The sequence below is a fragment of the Mytilus trossulus genome, chromosome 3, assembly GCF_036588685.1.
Source record: "Mytilus trossulus isolate FHL-02 chromosome 3, PNRI_Mtr1.1.1.hap1, whole genome shotgun sequence".
In the NCBI taxonomy this organism is placed as follows: domain Eukaryota; kingdom Metazoa; phylum Mollusca; class Bivalvia; order Mytilida; family Mytilidae; genus Mytilus; species Mytilus trossulus.
The window spans coordinates 54,301,678-54,324,045 of record NC_086375.1 but is presented as its reverse complement, the minus strand read 5'-3'; the positions used below and the strand labels follow the sequence as shown (position 1 = coordinate 54,324,045).

The following is a 22,368-nucleotide window of genomic DNA, read 5'->3' as shown; positions in this document are numbered from 1 at the left end:
GATGTAAGCTCCCTTTCAATTTTTATAAATTTCAGATTTAAAGTTTTGAATTTATGGGGCTTTATTCATAAAAAAGGGGGTTTTCAACACTTCGGTCAATAACTCAAAAAGGCTTTCACCAATATCCATAAACTTTGGTGAATTGTCTACATCTATTGATGTAAGCTCCCTTTCAATTTTTATTAATTTCAGATTTTAAGTTTTGGATTTATGGGGCTTTATTCATAAAAAAGGGGGATTTTTTACATTTCGGACAATAACTCAAAAAGGCTTTCACCAATGTCCATGAAACTTTGGTGAATTGTTTATATCTATTGATGTAAGCTCCCTTTCAATTCTTATAAATTTCAGATTTTACATTTCCGTGTTGTGAATTTTTATGCTTAAAAAAGGGGGGATTTTCCAATAAAAGACAAGTTAAAAGAGCAACGGGCGTATCATGCGCTAAAGCGCAGCCCTTAATTTTATTTGATGTCCTTTGTGTATGACTTTGAAATTGAGGTTAAGGTCCTAGGTAAATTTGACGTTCTCGATTGTTACCTTTGCTTTTAATTCATATTTATTCATCAAAAACCATAGCAACTGAGTTTTACTCTGTATTTTGATATTTGTCATAGAACATACAAAGACCTTTAGTTGTTCTCTGAATAATTGGTTTTTCATTAGGTCTTTCCACTTTTCTGTGGAAAGACCTATTGTATTTGTTCTGATTATTATTAGGTCTGACAGTTCACGCGGTTTTGAAATTTACCCTGCGCAACCGAATACTTTTCTTTGTAGGAGTTATCTCCCCAAACACTGTTTTCCTTGTTTCCATTACAACTTCGCAACCGTAAAAGATGACGACAAATTCATTTTATAAAAGTGCTCGTTATATCCTTCGCATGATTTGTCCTGTTTTGACCGAAGCGATATGAACGCTCCATATGAGAGTTATTTCCCCTTATGCATTTGATATAAGTAATATGCATTTCTGTCTTGTAAACCATAAGGGATAGAGACCTAGCACCTTTTGATTTGAGGTCCTTAGTCCAAAAAAAATAAAAAAATAGGTCAAGGTCAAAGGTCAAGGTCATATTCGAATTTTCGAATTTGGATTATATCCACTCATTTCCAGAAATCATATAAGATATCGACAAATTATTTTTTCTAAAAAGTTAGTTGCGACATGTCGTAACATGTAAATTTTGATTACAAGGGTAGGTTGAATGTAAAAGGGAGTTTTCTCCCCTCTGGTATTTAAAAGTACGAGTATTGTGATATAACTCATTAACCAAATATAATAAAGACCTATGGTCTTTAGATTTGAGGTCCTTGGTTTATGACCTTGAAATTGATCTCAAGGTCATAGCTTAATTTGACGTTCTAGATTTTTACTTTTGCTTTTACCTCAAATGTATACATGATACAGCCATGAGACTTTTGGCAAAAGGTATCAAACCATTTAACCTTGAAAAAAACATGAAGTGACCTTGTGTAAACCGGAAGTAGCTTTTTTTGGTACTTTATAAATATAAAAGTATATAGAACCAGATAATTTTGGAATCAGTGCCAAGTAAATATTTAAATATTATCGGAAGAAACATTTTATTAAACCGGAAGTAACAAATCATTTCCCGTATTTAAAAAAAAAGTATAGAAACCATATATTTTTGGAATCAGCGTACAACAAGCTATCATTTAACGATTGAAATTACATTTTAAACTTTATTTTACAACTTTCATATTAAAACACATTGTTTTTGTTTTTTTCTAATTTTTGTTCGGTCAGTAAAGAGCTCATTAAACAAAATTTAATTATAAGCCTTATGAGTGATGTTTGTTACACTAACCTTCTTCGGGCAGTTTTTTCTTCTTGTTTTAGTAGGATAGTTGTTTTGTAAATGATGTTCAATAAGTTTTTATTGTCTTATGCATTCGCCCATTTTTAAATACAAGCAATTTAATGACATATTTATTTACTTGAGAGATATTAATGCGAAAATAAGCGTCTTTGATATCCGGTATTTTTGAATGATTAAAAATAGTTTATATCCAAGTTTCTGTTTACAGTTGTTGCATTGACAATATATCTTAATATCTTTAAATTTTGTGGCTAGAAAACAGATCGAAAAATGGCTTATGGCTAATCATAAGTAAAACAATTACCATCTCCTTCCTTAGTTGTTGGCACTGAAACTTGAGCTGTGTTTTTCGAAGTTGCCCCTGAATCTGTTTTAATAAGATAAAAAATCATCATTAACTGGTTATTTCAACTAAAATCTATCGTCATCAAAACATAAAATAATACAAAAATCGAACGGCAAGAAAAATTCAACGAGAAAATCCTTCACTTCAAATGAAAGACAACTCTCATATTCCTGAATTGGTTCGAGCATTTCTTTATGTAGAAAATGGGGGATTAAAAACTGCTGAACTCCGAGAAAAATTCAAAACGGAAAGTCGTTAGTTAATCAATTTGCAAAATCAAAAGCACAAACACATCAAACAAGTGGATAACAACCGTCGTATTCCTGACTTTGTACAAGCATTTTCTCCTGTAGAAATTAGTGGACTAAACCTGGTTTTAAAACTAGCTAAACCTCTCATATGTATGACAGTCGCATCAAATTTCATTAATTTGACAGCGAAGTATGAACAAAACAAACACTATATATGTGTAAAAATATGAGAAATAGAGGTACTACAGAAACGGATTTGCTATCACATAAGCAAAAGGACGGGTGCCACATGTGGAGCAGAATCAGCGTACCCTTCCGGAGCATCTGAGATCACCCCTAGTTTTTGGTTGGGTTCATGTTTCTTATTTTTTACTTTTCTGTTGTGTCATGTGTACTACTGTTTGTCTGTTTGTCTTTTTCCTTTTTAGCTATGGCGTTGTCAGTTTGTTTTCGATTGACTGTTTCTCTGGTATCTTTCGTCCCTCTTTTGCACAACAAACATATTGCACGGTTATTTTTTGAATATCTGAAAACCGACATACTTTGTGGCGTCATGTAATGAATTTCTCTAATGTGCCTGTCCCAAGTCAGGAGACTGTAATTCCGTGTTTGTCGTTTGTTTATGTGTTACATATTTGTTTTTCGTTAATTCTTTTAAACAAATAAGGCCGTTAGTTTTCTCGTTTGAATTGTTTTGCATTGTCAGTTCGGGGGCTTTTATAAATGACTATGCGGTATGGGCTTTGGTCATTGTTGAAGGCCGTACGGTGACCTATAGTTGTTAATGTCTGTGTCATTTTGGTCTTTTGTGGATGGTTGTTTCATTGGCAATCATACCACAACTTCTTTTAAATAAGATTTAATAAAGAATAAAAAAATATATGACTAATTCAACTAATTTGTTGTTAATGTCGAGGAGACAATATTATATCTATAAAATTCAAAGAAATTGAAAATTTGATAATTTTGATACAAATATGGTTGGAAATTAATAAATTAATAATATAACAATTCTAGCGCCTATGTATGAGGTCAATACAGGATATGTCGACCCAAAGAAGTATATCGACCTCGGACTACGTCCTCAGTCAATATACTTGTTTCTGGTCAATATATCCGTGTATCGACCTCATATACAGGCTACAATTGTATAATAATCTTTATACCTAAAACAAGCAAAATAAACAAATATGTTCAAAGAAGCACAAAATGGCATGTGGACCCAAGCATACTAGCAAAAATTAAAGACAAAAATTTATCATAGTACAATAACGGGATGATATAGACAAATCACATAGGAAACACAAAAGATTAGCGTAGAACCATGTTAAAATCTGGTTTTGTTATCTTATAGTTCGTTTCTGTGTTTTACATTGTGGTTTTTCTCTCTGTTAAGTGTTTCTGTTGTTTCATTTTTTTACTTTTAAAGTTTTTTTACTTTCATTTGTGAAACGGTTATTCCATAACGGTCAATCAACTCGTGATGGCGTCCGTAAAATTTACGAAGGGATAATTTCAACTTCACTATTTGAAACTCTTTGTTTAATAGCTTCCTTGAGAGCAGCAATCATCTATCAAGAAAATCATGATAGGAAATACAAGCACGGGAATATAGTATCAATTAGGAGATACTAGTATATACTGTAAATTCAGAAATCATTGCGTGCACTTATCATTGCGAATTTTGAAGAATGGAGTGAAATGCGAGATTAACTATTGCGATTTCAGGAAAATCTGTATACAATTATATGTATCATTTATCAGAATGCGAGTTTTTATTATTGCATGCGATACTCATTCAGTCGCATTATTCGTATTAATAAAAACCTCGCAATAATTTCTGAATTTACAGTACCCCGTATGAAGATGCTGCTGGAATGTTGCTACTTACAAACCGAAAGTTAACAATTGCAAAGCTGAAATCATCTTTTTTGTCGTAAAGTTTTGTTTTCAACCGATCCTCATTGTCATTTTTTAGATGTAAGTCAAGATATGAGGCCGACTTAACTTTATCTGTAGTATCCTGCATCTCTAGTTCGATGGAAAAGATGCGTTCCACATAGTCATTAATTATTTAATGAAAGAACATTTTGAAAGAAGAATATTGCTAACTTCTTATCTTTCTTCCTAAGAAGTTCCTGAATGAAGTCAGCCTCATAATAATAAAGAAACAAGTCTGCAAGTAGAGGGCACAGTTTGTTCCCATTGGAATGCCGACAATCTGTTAAAAAAACCGTCCTCCGAACGTAACAAATATGTTCTCAATCAAGAAATCAAGCATCTTGATGATATCAGTTTCAGAGAATTTTTTGTTTGAATCAGAGTCATCCTTTACAAAGTAGGATTTATTCCTCCCTAAGACAAGATACTTGTATCTACGTTGGCCATTCTTTTTTATGAAGCAAAGCAATACCAACTCTTACAATCTGTCTTTCAGTTTGGAATGTGGATTAATTGTGTACAGAGTAGAAAAGTCAAATGTTTTAATACTGTTACAAGATGAAAGAGAGTTAGATTGTATGTACTCTAAAAGATCTTTGGAATTTTAAGTATCTACATCTGATTCACGCCACCTCTAGAATAGGCAGTTTTACAATAACTTTGAAGCCCGTCTTTGATTGCTGATAAAATATATGTTAATAATTAAGAAAGAGGTTTCGTGGAGCACTTGGAAGACCCAGCAATATACCGTTGTTTGTAAGGATGCTTATGTAGTTTAGGTATACAATACAGTGATGGAAGATTCAGTCCTCATCTTTGGCTGAAATTCCAAAGGAACATAAAATAGACATATGATTACTAGTATCAGGATTTCCTCTTTGGTAGGTGTCGTGAGGGTAAATGTTGAGTTTCCAGGTGAATAGTCAATACCTAATTCGTTCATCAAGCAGTTAATGTAATGAGTTTTACACACAAAAACTATGTTGTTTTGGGCTTTATCTGCAGGGGCAACAACATATTTGTCATGGAGGTAGGATAGGTGTATTGCAACATATGGGTCTTTAAAGGTTGACGTAGCATGGGCATTGGTAGACCCATTCAGTTTCTTAATTCTGGTTTGTATCAACGACCTAACAGCCTAAATCCATTGGGAAAGAGTGTCTACGTCTTCCTTCTCGCGCTTAGTCCACTGCCTGACATATTCCTAGACTGAATCCATCAAAAGTTTAAAGTTGTACTTTCAATTGATTGATTTAGGCTCACGATATTTCGGACCTTTCGAAACAGCTCGCTTACTTAACAGCTCGCTTGTAGGCCATTTGCATTAAATTCCATTTTCTAAAAAAAATGTGGATTCAATTTTCTCATTTGCTCGATTATAATTGAGGTCCTATTTTATATAATTCATATGTAAATGACATGTAATTTTCTTTTTCTTCTTTATGCTTTAAATTTTTTATTACTTTGAATTTACTTAATTTTCCTTCAACAATGAGCAAAGCCCATACCACATAGTCAGCTATAAAAGGCCCCGAAATAATAATATGAAATAATGCAAACGAGATTGGGACAAGCACATACATAGATAATGGTTAAACATGTTAGCGGGATCCCCCTAACTTGGGATAGTGGTGTATCAGTACAGCATAAGAACGAACTATACAAATCCGTTGAAAAAGCCTTAACTCATCAGATGGTTAAAAATACAAATACTACAAACACAAGTGGATGTGGCCGGTTTCTTGTACACCCCAAGAGCAAAAGGACACCAAGTACATATCTTAGAGTACTCGCAGTTACTTACAGCTAGTTCAAAGTCACTTATAATTGATAAAAAAAAACATGGATGTAAGACTCAATTATCAATCAGTACACATCCAACATCCAAAGGATATATAGACAATAACTGTTTATTGTCTTTAAATATCAGCTGTATTTGTACGAGGCTAGGAAACAAGATGTATGCGAGCTTTTAGCGAGCTACTACACCTGTTGCGAGCCGAGTACCAATACAGCTGATATTTAAAGACAATAAACAGTTATCGTCTTTATCCTGCAATTAATTTTGTATATTGTTTGTGTTTTGAAAGACTAACATATTTAGCATTTATTTTCGATTTGTAATCCCTCGAGGCCCGAGTAGTAATATCAAAATCACACATTACGCTGAAGACGGGTTCGCAAAAAAAGAATCTCAAATGGTCAACAATAATACATCGCTCAAGGTGAATAATTATCTATTCTAACATAACAACTAATTTCAACAGTAAAAACAAATAACAAAACATTGTCAAATTTGAAACAGAAGTGTACGAATTGTCCTACGCTTCAGACTTGACATTTACTGAACATGCATGCTGAAGTTGACATGGTTGATTTTGTAACACAATCATACATATCAAGTTTTGAAATCGACAATTGTCATCGTCATTGGAATACAACAATAGTACACATTCTGAAGTCACACAGGTTGAAACAATACTCAGTCCGGCAGTGGGTGGAGCATTTAAGCGATATCCGGTATTTTTGAATTATTAAAAGTAGTTTATATCCAAGTTTCTGTTTACAGTTGTTGCATTGACAATATATCTTAATATCTTTAAATTTTGGTGGCTAGAAAACAGATCGAAAAATGGCTTATGGCTAATCATAAGTAAAACAATTACCATCTCCTTCCTTAGTTGTTGGCACTGAAACTTGAGCTGTGTTTTTTGAAGTTGCCCCTGAATCTGTTTTAATAAGATAAAAAATCATCATTAACTGGTTATTTCAACTAAAATCTAATCGTCATCAAAACATAAAATAATACAAAAATCGAACGGCAAGAAAAATTCAACGAGAAAATCCTTCACTTCAAATGAAAAACAACGCTCATATTCCTGAATTGGTTCGAGCATTTCTTTATGTAGAAAATGGGGGATTAAAAACTGCTGAACTCCGAGAAAAATTCAAAACGGAAAGTCCTTAGTTAATTCATTTGCAAAATCAAAAGCACAAACACATCAAACGAGTAGATAACAACCGTCGTATTCCTGACTTTGTACAAGCATTTTCTCATGTAGAAAATAGTGGACTAAACCTGGTTTTAGAACTAGCTAAACCTCTCATATGTATGACAGTCGCATCAAATTCCATTAACTTGACAGCGATGTATGAACAAAACAAACACTATATGTAAAAATATAAGAAATAGGGGTACAACAGAAACGGATTTGCTATCACATAAGCAAAAGGACGGGTGCCACATGTGGAGCAGAATCTGCGTACCCTTCCGGAGCACCTGAGATCACCCCTAGTTTTTGGTTGGGTTCATGTTTCTTATTTTTTACTTTTCTGTTGTGTCATGTGTACTACTGTTTGTCTGTTTGTCTTTTTCATTTTTAGCCATGGCGTTGTCAGTTTATTTTCGATTGATAAGTTTGACTATTTCTCTGGTATCTTTCGTCCCTCTTTTGCACAACAAAAATCATATTGCACGGTTATTTTTTGAATATCTGAAAACCGATATACTTTGTGGCGTCATTTAATGAATTTCTCGAATGCACCTGTCCCAAGTCAGGAGACTGTAATTCCGTGGTTGTCGTTTGTTTATGTGTTACATATTTGTTTTTTTGTTAATTGTTTTAAACAAATAAGGCCGTTAGTTTTCTCGTTTGAATTGTTTTGCATTGTCAGTTCGGGGGCTTTTATAAATGACTATGCGGTATGGGCTTTGGTCATTGTTCAAGGCCGTACGGTGACCTATAGTTGTTAATGTCTGTGTCATTTTGTTCTCCGTTGGACAGTTGTCTCATTGGCAATCATACCACATCTTCTTTTAATTAAGATTTAAAAAAAAAAAAATAAAAAAAATATATATGACTAATACAACTTATTTGTTGTTAAACTCATAAGAAACCTCAAATCAAAAAATGCATATGTTTTTTATAACTCAATGGATAGTTTTCATTATAAAACTTATGTGCATATATTTTTTTCTGAAGAACGTTCTTTAATTTATTCATATTTAGAAGAAGTTTACTTTATTTTAATTGCTTGCTTCCAGCAACCAATTCTCCCGACATATTTTCCGTATGCAAAGTGACCTCAGTGTGACCCATCTCGTAAAAAACCGGTAATCACAATACGCATGGATGTCCTTAAAATAAACTATTATCTGAATTTACATGTTAAACACGTGCTCTCTTTCCAGGCTTTTTTGTTTATTTTTTGTTTGTTGAAAAACAAGTGACCATCGTTAAACTTCGGCTTCAAAACACGAACTTTAATTACCTGCCATATTTTCACAACAACACTGACCGATTGAAAAAAAAATGACGATTATACGAAATTTACAAGAACAAAATGATAAATTCGTGCACAGAAGACTACGTTTATGATGTTTGTATGCATTGGTTCAAGAATTGGATGAACATAATTTTTCACCGGTCACTCGTTTCTTATGACTTTAATGTCGAGGAGACAATATTATATCTCTGAAATTCCAAGAAATTGAAATTTAGATAATTTTGATACAAATATGGTTGGAAATTAATTAATTAATAATATAACACTTCTAGCGCCTATGTATGAGGTCAATACAGGATATGTCGACCCAAAGAAGTACGTCGACCTCGGACTACGTCATCAGTCAATATACTTGTTTCTGGTCAATATATCCGTGTATCGACCTCATATACAGGCTACAATTGTATAATAATTTTTATACCTAAAACAAGCAAAATAAACAAATAATGTTAAAAGAAGCACAAAATGACATGTGGACCCAAGCATACTAGCAAAAATTAAAGACACAAATTTATCATGGTACAATAACGGGGTGTATAAGTACAGAACCACGTCATATATGTATCAAAGAAACATAAAAAGTTATATAGACAAATCACATAGCAAACACAAAAGATTAGCGTAGAACCATGTTAAAATCTGGTTTTGTTATCTCATAGTTTGTTTCTTTGTTTTACATTGTGGTTTTTCTCTCTGTTAAGTGTTTCTGTTGTTTCATTTTTTTACTTTTATAGTTGATGTTTTTCCTTTGGTTAAAGTTTGTAAGCCGATTAATGACTTTCGAACAGCAGTATTCTACTATTGCCTTTATTCAAAGTAGAGGTACGAAAGAAACCAAAGACAGTCAAACTCAGAAATCTAAATCAAACTGACAACGCCATGGCTAAAAATAAAAAAGACAAACAGACAAACAATAGAACACATGACAAAACATAGAAAACTAGGGTGATCTCAGGTGCTCAGCAGATCCAGCTCCACATGTGGCACCCGTCGTGCTGCTTATGTGATCACCAATCCGGTAAATAGTCTAATTCGGTGTGTCACATTCATGAAAGGGAATGGGATTGTAGTTACGACGTAAGGAAAATATCCGATTTCATATGTGAAACGGTAATTACATAAAGGTCAATCAACTCGTGATGGCGTCCTTAAAATTTACGAAGGGATAACTTCAACTTCACCATTTGAAACTCTTTGTGTAATAGCTTCCTTGAGAGCAGCAATCCTCTATCATGAAAATCATGATAGGAAATGCAAGCACGGGAATATAGTATCAATTGGGAGATATATACCCCGTATGTAGATGCCGCTTGAATGTTGCTACTTAGAATTCTAATGCAATTATTTTGTAACAATTGTTCTGATTGGATAACAGCAAGCGTAAAATTCTCTATCTCCTTGTCTGTAACTAAGGAAGCCGACATTTTGAATTTCGGAATGTATTGACATGTTATTTCTATAATTATAAACAAAAAACTCACTTGTTGCGCCTAAAAAAATTCTTTTTACCAAATTTTATTACATTCTGAAGTGGCGCAGAAGCCAGAAAACGCCCGGTGTTTATGTTTGACGCCGGAATCATACCTATGACGTCACCTTGTGTAGGAACCAAAGAGCATAACATCTTTTCGCGGAATTTTCTTTAATGAACATTTTAGACTAAATTAATGATTGAAAATTAATTATAAACTTGTTTTGCATTAGAATAGAGATAACTGTATTGTATTTGAAGCTTTGCGAACGTCCATCGGTACTTTTACTGTCGCAAATACCCGTTTACCTGTCTCCGCTCCGCGTCGCCAGGTAAACTAAATTTGCGACAGTAAAACTACGGATGGACGTCCTTAAAGCTTCAAATACAATACAGTTATCTCTTAAATGGAAAGTTAACAATTGCAAAGCTGAAATCATCTTTTTCTCGTAAAGTTTTGTTGTCAACCGATCCTCATTGTCATTTTTTAGATGTAAGTCAAGATATGAGGCCGACTTAACTTTATCTGTAGTATCCTTCATCTCTAGTTCGATGGAAAAGATGCGTTCCACATAGTTACCAATTATTTAGTGAAATAACATTTTGAAAGAAGGATATTGCTAACTTCTTATCTTTCTTCCTAAGAAGTTCCTGAATGAAGTCAGCCTCATAATAATTCCCATTGGAATGCCGACAATCTGTTAAAAAACACGTCCTCCGAACGTAACAAATATGTCAATCAAGAAATCAAGCATCTTGATGATATCAGTTTCAGAGAATTTTTTGTTTGAATCAGAGTCATCCTTTACAAAGTAGGATTTATTCCTCCCTAAGACAATATACTTGTATTTACCTTGGCCATTCTTTTTTATGAAGCAAAGCAATACCAACTCTTACAATCTGTCTTTCAGTTTGGAATGTGGATTAATTGTGTACAGAGTAGAAAAGTCAAATGTTTTAATACTGTTACAAGATGAAAGAGAGTTAGATTGTATGTACTCTAAAAGATCTTTGGAATTTTAAGTATCCACATCTGATTCACGCCACCTCTAGAATAGGCAGTTTCACAATAACTTTGAAGCCCGTCTTTGATTGCTGATAAAATATATGTTAATAATTAGGAAAGAGGTTTCGTGGAGCACTTGGAAGACCAAGCAATATACCGTTGTTTGTAAGGACGCTTATGTAGTTTAGGTATACAATACAGTGATGGAAAATCCAGTTCTTCATCTTTGGCTGAAATTCCAAAGGAACATAGAACAGACATATGATTATCAGGATTTCCTCTTTGGTAGGTGTCGTGAGGGTAAATGTTGAGTTTCCAAGTGAATAGTCAATACCTAATTCGTTCATCAAGCAGTTAATGTAATGAGTTTTACACACAAAAACTATGTTGTTTGGGGCTTTATCTGCAGGGACAACAACATATTTGTCATGGAGGTAGGATAGGTGTTTTGCAAAATATGGGTCTTTATTTAAAGATTGACGTAGCATGGGCATTGGTAGACCCATTCAGTTTCTTAATTCTGATTTGTATCAACGACCTAACAGCCTAAATCCATTGGGAAAGAGTGTCTACGTCTTCCTTCTCGCGCTTAGTCAACTGCCTGACATATTCCTAGACTGAATCCATCAAAAGTTTAAAGTTGTATTTTCAATTGATGGATTTAGGCTCCCGATATTTCGGACCTTTCGAAACAGCTCGCTTACTTAACAGCTCGCCTGTAGGCCATTTGCATCAAATTCCATTTTCTAAAAAAAAATGTGGATTCAATTTTCTCATTTGCTCGATTATAATTGAGGTCCTATCTTATATAATTCATATGTGAATGACAATGTCACATGTCATTTTCTTTTTCTTCTTTATGTTTTAAAATTTTTTATTACTTTGAATTTACTTAATTTTACTTCAACAATGAGCAAAGCCCATACCACATAGTCAGCTATAAAAGGCCCCGAAATAACAATATAAAACAATGCAAACGAGCTTGGGACAGGCACATATATAGAGAATGGTTAAACATGTTAGCGGGATCCTTCTACCCTGGGACAGTGGTGTATCAGTACAGCATAATAACGAACGATACAAATCCGTTGAAAAAGCATTAACTCATCAGATGGTTAAAAATACAAATACTACAAACACAAGTGGACATGTCCGGTTTCTTATACATCCCAAGAGCAAAAGGACACCAAGTACAGATCTTAGCGTACTCGCAGTTACTTACAGCTAGTTCAAAGTCACTTATAATTGATAAAAAAAATCATGGATGTAAGACTCAATAATCAATCAGTACACATCCAATATCAAAAGGATATATAGACAATAACTGTTTATTGTCTTTAAATATCAATTGTATTTGTACGAGGCTAGGAAACAAGGTGTATGCGAGCTTTTAGCGAGCTACTACACCTGTTTCGAGCCGAGTACAACTACAGCTGATATTTAAAGACACTAAACAATTATTGTCTTTATCCTGCAATTAATTTTGTATATTGTTTGTGTTTTGAAAGACACAAGTGAATCTGCGAGCTACTGCTCACTGATGATACCCCCGCCGCAAGTGGATAATATAAATAGTGTAAAAATATGCAAGTGTTAGGTAAACAGGAAGTTGTCGAGTGATGAATCTGAAAACGCATCACACGGTATAGCTGACTTATATAAATCCTGAAACCAAATTTCAGAAATCCTTGTATTGTAGTTCCTAAGAAAAAGGTGACGAAAATTTTCAACTTGGCTATCATGTGTAAAATCATACAAGTGTTCGGTAAACAGGAAGTTGTCAAAACACATCACACGGTACAGCTGACTTAGATTAACCCTGAAACCAAATTTCAGAAATCCTTGTATTGTAGTTCCTGAGAAAAATGCGACGACAAATATTCATGGGACGGACGGACTGACTCGGACTGACGGAAGGACAGACAGAGGTAAAACAGTATACCCCCCTTTTTTAAAGCGGGGGTATAAAAACTAACATATTTAGCATTTATTTTCGATTTGTAATACCTTGAGGCCCGCGTAGTAATATCAAAATCACACATTACGCTGAAGACGGGTTCGCAAAATAAGAATCTCAAATGGTCATCAATAATACATCGCTCAAGGTGAATAATTATCTATTATAACATAACAACTAATTTCAACAGTAAAAACAAATAACAAAACATTGTCAAATTTGAAACAGAAGTGTACGAGTTGTCCTACGCTTCAGACTTCACATTTACTGAACATGCATGCTGAAGTTGACATGGTTGATTTTGTAACACAATCATACACATTCAAGTTTTGAAATCGACAATTGTCATCGTCATTGGAATGCAACTGGAATACAAATTCTGAGGTCACACAGGTTCAAACAATACTCAGTCCGGCAGTGGGTGGAGCATTTAAGCGATATCTGTATATTTATCATTAAAATTTATCATGCATGATGACACGAGGTCCCACAATTAAGTGCGCAGGTAAATTATATAAAACTGGATAAAAATCGTGTTTTCATGATCCATGCTAAAAAATGTAATTATAAGTTTTGAATGCTTCTTTTTGTAAATTTATTGGGGTGTAAAAGCGTTGACCGAAGTACATTTTGTATCAAGCGCAGAAGAGCTTCATTCTAAAAATGTACGCACGATCAACGCTTTTACAACCCTATATAGTTACAAAAAGAAGCATTCAATACTTATAATTACATTTTTAGCTAGGATCATGAAAACACGATTTTTATCCAGTTTTATATAATTTACCTGCGCACTTAATTGTGGGACCTCGTGTCATCATGCATGATAAATTTTATTGTCTAATGCAATTGTTTACGGAATAACATGTGTGTGATGTGCATTAAGCCAATCAGAATAACGTATTATAATGAAACTTACATCTAATTATTTGAAGCATACTTATTGCCTGATAAAAAGATGACATTATTTTTTATCATCGGTACGGCAGATTTTTTTTAAGGACATAATCTCCCCCTTTGTCGCGTTTTTTTCTCTGGAGGAATCAGGAGTGGTGTTCTCGAAAGTATCCTAAGATTTGTCCTAAGACACATCTTAGACAAATTTAAGGATGGACTTAGGATCAACTTAGGACACTCTTAAGTTGTGTCTCGAAGCTCTCTCAGACAAATCTTATGTTAGGACGTCCTAAACATATCCTAAGTCGGAATTTTAAATTGCTAAAGTAATTTTTGTATTAAACATTTATTAATGACGAAATTATTTTATAAATTTGTTTACGAATTTTATAATAACATGTACAGAATTAAATGTATAATTACCAATGCAATTATATCAAAAAGGATTGTTATTTAAACTGAAAAACAATTTGTTTTGAAATGGGAATTAAATTTTTAGAGTAATCGTATCGTGAAACACTAAGTTCAAAGTTTAAAATCATGCACAATTTCTTTATATACGAGTGAATAACCGATGGTGCGTTTCATTTCAGGTTGATTTTCACGTAAAATAATGAACAAAAAGCGAAATCCAAACTTTATTACACTAGGATGAAGATAGGATGCTCTTAAGACACCTTCTTGGGTGTCCTAAAGTTAGGACGAAAAATGAGACATATCATAAGTTAAGAAAGCTTCGAGAACACGACTAAGGACAAATACTTGTCATAAGATAGACTTAGGACACGTCCTAATCCTAAGATAGCTTCGAGAACACCACCCCTGCTCTTTTCGGTTCTATGGCTATAAGACTGAATATTGGCGTATTGCCCTTTTAATATACCTAAGTAATTTCTAATACATATAATGAATAACTGTTGAATAAATATTAGATAGGTTCAGGTCAGTAAGAGCATGAACAAGGTTGTGGCAGTAGCCCAACATCATATATCAGAAAAAACTGAAGTTCAGAAAATAACAATATTTCATACCAAGGAAACTTCTGAGCAATGCATATCACTTTAAATGCAATCACTCTTTAAAATAATACTATTTAATTAAACCAAATTGAAGAAAAATGACTTGCATAAATAGCACTCCGTCACCATCGATACCAATATAATTATACAGAGAGAAGTCAATATGAAAAATTCTTTAAATAATCATTTATTTTTGCATCTAATCTATTTCCAACTCAACCCAGTAATTATATTAGCAATTGCGATAACAAGTTGCAATACAAAACTAAATATTGTATAACGGCAGAATATTTGTTTTATTAGATTCATGAGATTTAAAGAGCTACAATGGCATAATGATTTCGTGTGAAACAATCGCAGCAAATCTACCTTCATTTTACTTACAGACGGTTCAAAAATGAATGTGGTGAAGAAAATGATTCATTTACAAGAATGTGTCCAAAGTACACGAATGCCCCACTCGCACTATCATTTTCCATGTTCAATGGACCATGAAATTGGATAAAAAATATAATAAGGCATTAAAATTAGAAAGATAATATCATAAGGAACATGTGTACTAAGTTTCAAGTTGATTGGACTTCAACTTCATCAAAAACTACCTTGACCAAAAACTTTAACCTGAAACATGCACTTTCATTTTCTATGTGCAGTGGACCGTGAAATTGGGGTCAAAAGTTTAATTTGGTTTAACAAGAATGTGTCCAAAGTACACGGATGCCCCACTCGCACTATCATTTTCTATGTTCAGTGGACCGTGAAATTGGGATCAAAAGTTTAATTTGGCTTTAAAATTAGAAAGATCATATCATAAGGAACATGTGTACTAAGTTTTAAGTTGATTGGACTTCAACTTCATCAAAAACTACCTTGACAAAAAACTGTAACCTGAAGCGGGACAGACGGACGAACGAACATACGGGCGGACGGACAAACAGACAGACGGACGCACAGACCAGAAAACATAATGCCCCTCTACTATCGTAGGTAGGGCATAAAAAAACATCCTGGTTAGTATACATGTAGGATTGCCTTTCCAAAATTTAGAAGTGTTACTGGTCCTTTGATAATTGATACTGGAAGGTACGAATGTCTTTTAATGAAAATATAATTTGTTATTTATAACAACACTACTGTCACTAGTAATGAGAATCTTTTAATTGAAAATTAAAAATATGTATAATTAATGAATTGGTCAGTGAAATAAAAACTATGAAGATTTGCGTTGTTATAAACTTTTATCAAGCATCTCCATTTAATGTTAATTCTATGCATTTGTCTAATGACGATACATTTATATTTTTTATTCAGAGATGAAAATATGTACTTTTATACTGCCAAAATCTGCAATGGCATTTTATTGAAGCGAATATGTATTTTATAAAGCTAATTTTAGTGTAAATTATGTAAAAACATTTTAGTTAGTCTCTCATAACTCTTTTTAAAGTGGTTCTTGTAATGTTTCATGATATTGTTTTATTAACTACTTGTATGTTTTATAGAGGTTAGACATAAATAAAATATTTTCTTGTCTTTGCAGAGGAGAAGGTTCGATAAGGGCCGATTTTGGCCTCAAGTTTCAGATTCATTTACGAAAGATTGTGGATACTTTTTAAACACTTGAGTGTCTATATCAGTTGATTCAATTAGTTTTTGTGAAAGATTTTAACTGATTTAGTTATTTAAAAAAATGCTCCGATGCAAGCTTAAGTATGAAAAATCTATCAAATCTGCCAAAAAATGTAACTTAGCAGATGTTTTTTTGTCAAAAATGAAAGTTGCTGCATCCGTGTTCATCCTGAAACTGTATATGAGACAATATCTGAAAAAGTCGATTTTTTGGCAATAAGAAAAAACAAAAAAAAATAATCTTTAGACCCGGTATTTTAATAGCACGAATCGAAAAACACACATTGTGGATCTAGGAACTGTTGTCTGTAATTCAAACAATTGTTTAATAAGGAAGCAATGGCTATTTTAAAAATGGTACACAAAAATCCAGTTCTTTCCTGTTACCAAAGTGAACCAATTTTAAAAAGTTGCTAATGGGAATAAGAAATAAGGTTAAGACACTATTTGTGGTTTACTAGTAAATCCTGCAATAGTTTATTAAATGTCAATTAAAGATTTTAGCATTTGCAATACAAAAGGTTTAGAAATATACTTAAATATAGTCAGATATGTCGGTAAAATGAAAGAATCTTGAGTAACAGGACAGAGTTGGTAACAGGGAGGATTTTTCTGCTTTATTTTAAAGTTTAAGAAAAAAAAATCATTTTAGATTGGTCACAATTGGAAGATAACAGCAAACAATGTCATTTATCCTTTGAAACTGTAATTTCAAGATGAAAAATCTGCCTAGGTAATGAAAAATTCTAAAATAAATTCCTTGCTGTTACTACCTACTATACTAGAATTGCACAATGTTCTCAGCTGTTATCAAAGGGAAAAACTCTGTGTATTATTTTGAAATTTATTGGATAAGGTGGTGATAACATAAATTAAATGAAATGGTTGGCATATAGTAGATAAACTTTTCGATTCTTTAGTGAAATTGTCTTTAGCATCCTTCCTGTTACTGATGATGGTTATACTGTTACTTTTTATCAGGTAACATGACAGAACGTAACAGAAAGGAATAAGGCGATAGTTTTTGTCCTTTTTATCACATTAAATGTAAGTGTATTTCCTGTGACATATAACATTTAAAAAGATGACATAAAAACACACCTAATGCTGTGGTGCACACATAAAATTATTCTTAAAAAGTGTTTGAAAAGGCTATAACAGGATAGAACACCATAAAGTATTTTTTCTATAAATTCGTACCTTGGATGGGCTTGAATTTTCAAACCTGGCCGCCTTTCCATCTATTTCTTTGTACTAATGCATTCAGGAAATGATGCTCTTCAAAATTCATAATGGGAAAATAACTCTTGGTCTTGTAAACGTTTCCACAGGTAAAAAAACCTAGTGGTTACAGGAGGGAAAACACCCCTGGGGACAAATTTTTTTTGTCTTAAAATTTGCAAAATTTTATTACATGCTCTAGTTTTAATATAAAAAGACAAATTAGGGGCAAGTTTATTATATAATATATCATATATGTGAGAATCGGACGCCTGTTGAATTAATTTGGATATTATTTGAATTATTTAGTTTTCAAAAAAACACAGCGGACAACATGATTTTAGGGGGGTTGAACATTTAAATTACAATATTTTATTGGAAGAAATACAAGAATGAGTGTTTAATTGGCAGGAGTTGGTGCATTATTTAATATAGTTTATACTGAAACTTAAAATTTTCAAAAAAGATGGTTGAATAAAAAAATAATTGCTGGTGAAGTGGGGGACATGGAAAGTAGACTTTTTCAGATATTGTCTCATATATGTTATGTATTATCATAAAATACAACTTGCATTTCAAAATTAAGAATGAGGCCACTTTCATTTAAAAGACGGAAACCGTCTAAAATTAAATTGAATTGTGACGATTTCAGTAATTTATCATAACTTAATGATGCTAATACCCGATATATGTGCACTGTATTGCCAAAAAACAGCCCATATTTATGTAGCAGTAGCATTGTACTTTCCCAAAAAATAACTAATAGTTTACATTTTGTCGAACTGCTATATTTTGGGACCAAAAAGGGGTCTTACTGGACCTACTCCTTTAACTGTCTTCAGTGGATGAATATAGATTCTACCACTGCATCGAATGTGATACGATATTTTTCCACTCGTGACAGTTAAACTTTCATATTAAAAATATAAAAAATGCGAGGCTTGATGATGTGAAAAAATGAAACGTTATAATCTATCATAAATAATTATAAAGAAGTAAATATTTACCAATGTCCATGTCTGTATTTGCGAAATAGCTTTCTGCTCTAGTAAAGTTGAAAATCTTGGTAATCTGCATTTGAAAATTCAAAAATCTGAATAAGTATTCAAATTTATTTTTTTTGTAATTTATTTTTAAATTAGTTTTATCTGAACAATACCAAGCATTGTGATACAAAGATACTTGAATAATTTATAATAAATAAATTGATACAATTTTTTCAATAACAGTCTAAAGTTACAAAGTAATGTATGCTCATTTATTTACGTACTGACAATGTTTATAATCTAGACCACGTGTTCTATTGTTCTTTTATTTGTCTTTGTTCTATTATCAATATTACTTTTACTGTTTGGTCTGTTTTCTGTAATACCCATTTGACGTGGCTCGGTACTTATACATCCCGTCAATGTGTTTTATATTATCTTTCAGTTTTGCTGGTGTGTTTTGTATGTGCGACTTTTTGTGTTTCTTTGGTTCATATGACGTGACTCTGTACTTTTAAAGATCCCGCCATTGTGTTATTGTTCTATTATATGTCATTATGTTATTGTTCTATTATAAATTTAACATTACTTTGAACATAAAAATTGTTTTACTCGAGTAGTGGTATTTAGACGAGTGACATTAACCATACAATTTTAAGATATTTAGATATGCATATTTAAATATATTTAGAAAAATTTGTTTTCTTTTTTGGCTTCTACTGGAACGTGAACAAGTTTATAAGCTACATGTAGCAACTTAAAATTTTAATTGTGTCAATCTTATCAAGTCAAGTAATATATAATGATTTCTTGTTATAATTATTTCTTCAAATACATGTAAATTGACACATTTTGCAAATCTATTTTTTATTTAAAAATTCTAGCAGTTCATTTTAACTACACTTTCAATTCCGGAGTAGTAAAATAATCTTTTTGATTCTTTAGTAAAACCAATTATGACCTATAATTCAGAAGTATCATATTTGGATACATATATTTCTTTTCATCGAGCCAAAAGCAGAGCCTTAACTTCAGGAAAAGAAATTAATCAACTTGATTTTATAGACAAAACCCCCATAGAAAATATGCATCTTAAATTTTGTAAATCTACTCTAGGGATAAGAAAAAATGCACCCAATTTAGGAGCAAGAGTTGAATTAGGAAGATTGCCTATAGAAAGTTTTATTAAAACACAAACCCTTTTATATTTAGCTAGACTATATAATAATAATATTTATCCATTGTTAAAGGAAGCTTTTTCTCTAGCACAGTCTCTAGATTTGACAGGAACTTACTCATGGTATACATATGCTAAAAATATTGTTAAAGAGACTAACGTTGACCTTAATATTCTTTCTACTTGTAAGGACATAAAAGATGTAAATAAAATAAAAAACGATATAAAAGTTAAAAATGAAAAATAGATATGAAGATTTAATTCAAAATAAATTTCAAAACATCGATGATAAAAGTAAATTTTTTCTCTATAAAAAACTTAAAAAGATTACAAACTAGAATATTATCTAAATACATCTAATTTTCAGATAAGGAGATTAATCACTAAATTTAAAATAAGTGATCACTCCCTCTTGATTGAAAAGGGGAGATATTTTAAAATCCCAAGAGAGGAACGTCTTTGCCATAAATGTAAAATACTAGAGGATGAGAAACATTTTTTACTATATTGTGAGTACAATAAAACTTTAAGAAATGACTTTTTTCATCACATATGTGCAGAAAATAATAACTTTAATATTTTAAATGAAGAAGAAAAAAATCATTACTTACTAAATCCATCATCGCCTTTACAAACAAATAAGTTAGGATCCTTCTTGAAAAAGTCATTAGAACTGAGGGCAGGGGACTCTTAACAACTTGTTTGTTTTTAATGCTGTTGATATTTTGTATGTTTAATATGTATGTATATATGTTTATTGTGTGTGTTGTATTAATATATGTTGGTCACAAACTGTAAAGTTTATATGACAATAAAATATTTGATTTGAGTAAAAAAAACTACACTGCAGTATAAAGATGACTGATTAGATATAGGAAGATGTGGAGTGAGTGCCAATGAGACAACTCTCCATCGAAACAACAATTTGTAAAAGTAAACAATGTTCGGCCTTCAACACGGAGCCTTGGATCACACCGATCAAAAAGCTATAAAGGGCCCCAAAATAACTAGTGTAAATTTTCCATTTTTAGATGGTGATGTCCCTTTGGCACCATCTTACGGTGTTTATATTTCACAACTTGTTCGCTATGCCCGTGTCTGTTAGGACGTTTTTGATTTTAACTATCATGTATTACTGGTAAATTATTAAACCAGGGATATCGTTACCATAAATTACTTAAAACTTTTACTAATTTTTTCCATAGATATAAAGATTTGGTTTTGAAGTTTGGTTGTACCTGTAGAAAACTTATTTCTAACGGGATAGCATATCCTCATTTTTACGGAAATGTTGTTAACCGTGCCCGGAAATTTAAAAATGATCCATGTAAACTTGTATCTCCTTTAAATAAACTTATTCTAAAAGATTACCTACTTAACACTGTAATAAGATCATTGAATATTGTTTTTATTGGTATAAATATTGATTTTGTTATCAGTAGATTAAAAGCTAACTAAATATTACTTGTATGTACAAGTTACGATCATCGTTGATAAAAATAAATAAAAGTTACGATCATCATCGTGATTTTTTGAATCGCGATTTTCATTCTTCTTGTTGCTTTTCAATTCTGTCCGAAAAATATTTCAATGGCAATGCTTATACAGATGTTTCTTGAAATAATACAAATCTGAAAATAAGCTGTTAAAATAGAGGAATAAGCCTTCTAAAATATCCCTATATTTCTGTCCGCCATATTGGGATGATCGTAACTGCAGTTACGATCATCACGTTGACGCCAGTGATTGAGAGAACTCCGCATACAAGTCTCAGCGAGTTAAGCTAACAATTATAGGTCCAAGTACATTTACGACCTTCAACACGAAGCCTTCTTCTGATTAGCTGACATAAAACAGCAAAATATAAAGGGTCCCAAAAATGGCCAGTGTACACATTTTCAAACAGTAAAACCAACAGTCTAATCTATTTACAAAACGGGCAACAAAGCAGATGCTCCGCAGGGCGCAGCTTTATACGACCGCAGAAATCGATCCCTGAACAGTTGGGAAAGTATGGACACAACATTCAAGCTTGATACAGCTTAGAATTTAGATTGTGATTAAATAGTTGACACAAAATAGGTTTCTGACACAGGATTAATGTGGTTAAAAAACTTTAAAAAAAATTAATTTGACATGTTCTTATTATGGTCCAATATCCAAAATCTAAATACATGGTTACATGTAGATTCAGCATATCAAATAACCCCCAGAACTCGTTTATGATAAAATTAAATAAAGTTCAATTTTGAACACTTAAGTACTCAATGTTGACCAATTTGACAAAGGGCCCAAACACCAAAAACATTAATACAAGGTAAAATTCGGCATATCAA

At 32.4% G+C, this 22,368-nt stretch overlaps 1 protein-coding gene across 3 annotated transcripts in view; it reads right to left on the bottom strand.

Annotated features, from left to right (window-relative positions):
* Positions 1 to 22,368, bottom strand: part of LOC134711853 (GTPase IMAP family member 9-like) — a 57,614-nt gene that overhangs the window by 18,032 nt on the left and 17,214 nt on the right. For all 3 annotated transcript variants that reach the window (XM_063572789.1, XM_063572787.1, XM_063572788.1), the window contains exons 2-4: positions 18,877 to 18,940; positions 7,049 to 7,111; positions 2,149 to 2,211 (exon numbers count right to left, since the gene is read on the bottom strand). In XM_063572789.1, the coding sequence (XP_063428859.1) occupies positions 2,149 to 2,211; positions 7,049 to 7,111; positions 18,877 to 18,886 (136 nt within the window). In that variant the 5' untranslated portion in view covers positions 18,887 to 18,940. The remainder of the gene's footprint in view (positions 1 to 2,148; positions 2,212 to 7,048; positions 7,112 to 18,876; positions 18,941 to 22,368) is intronic.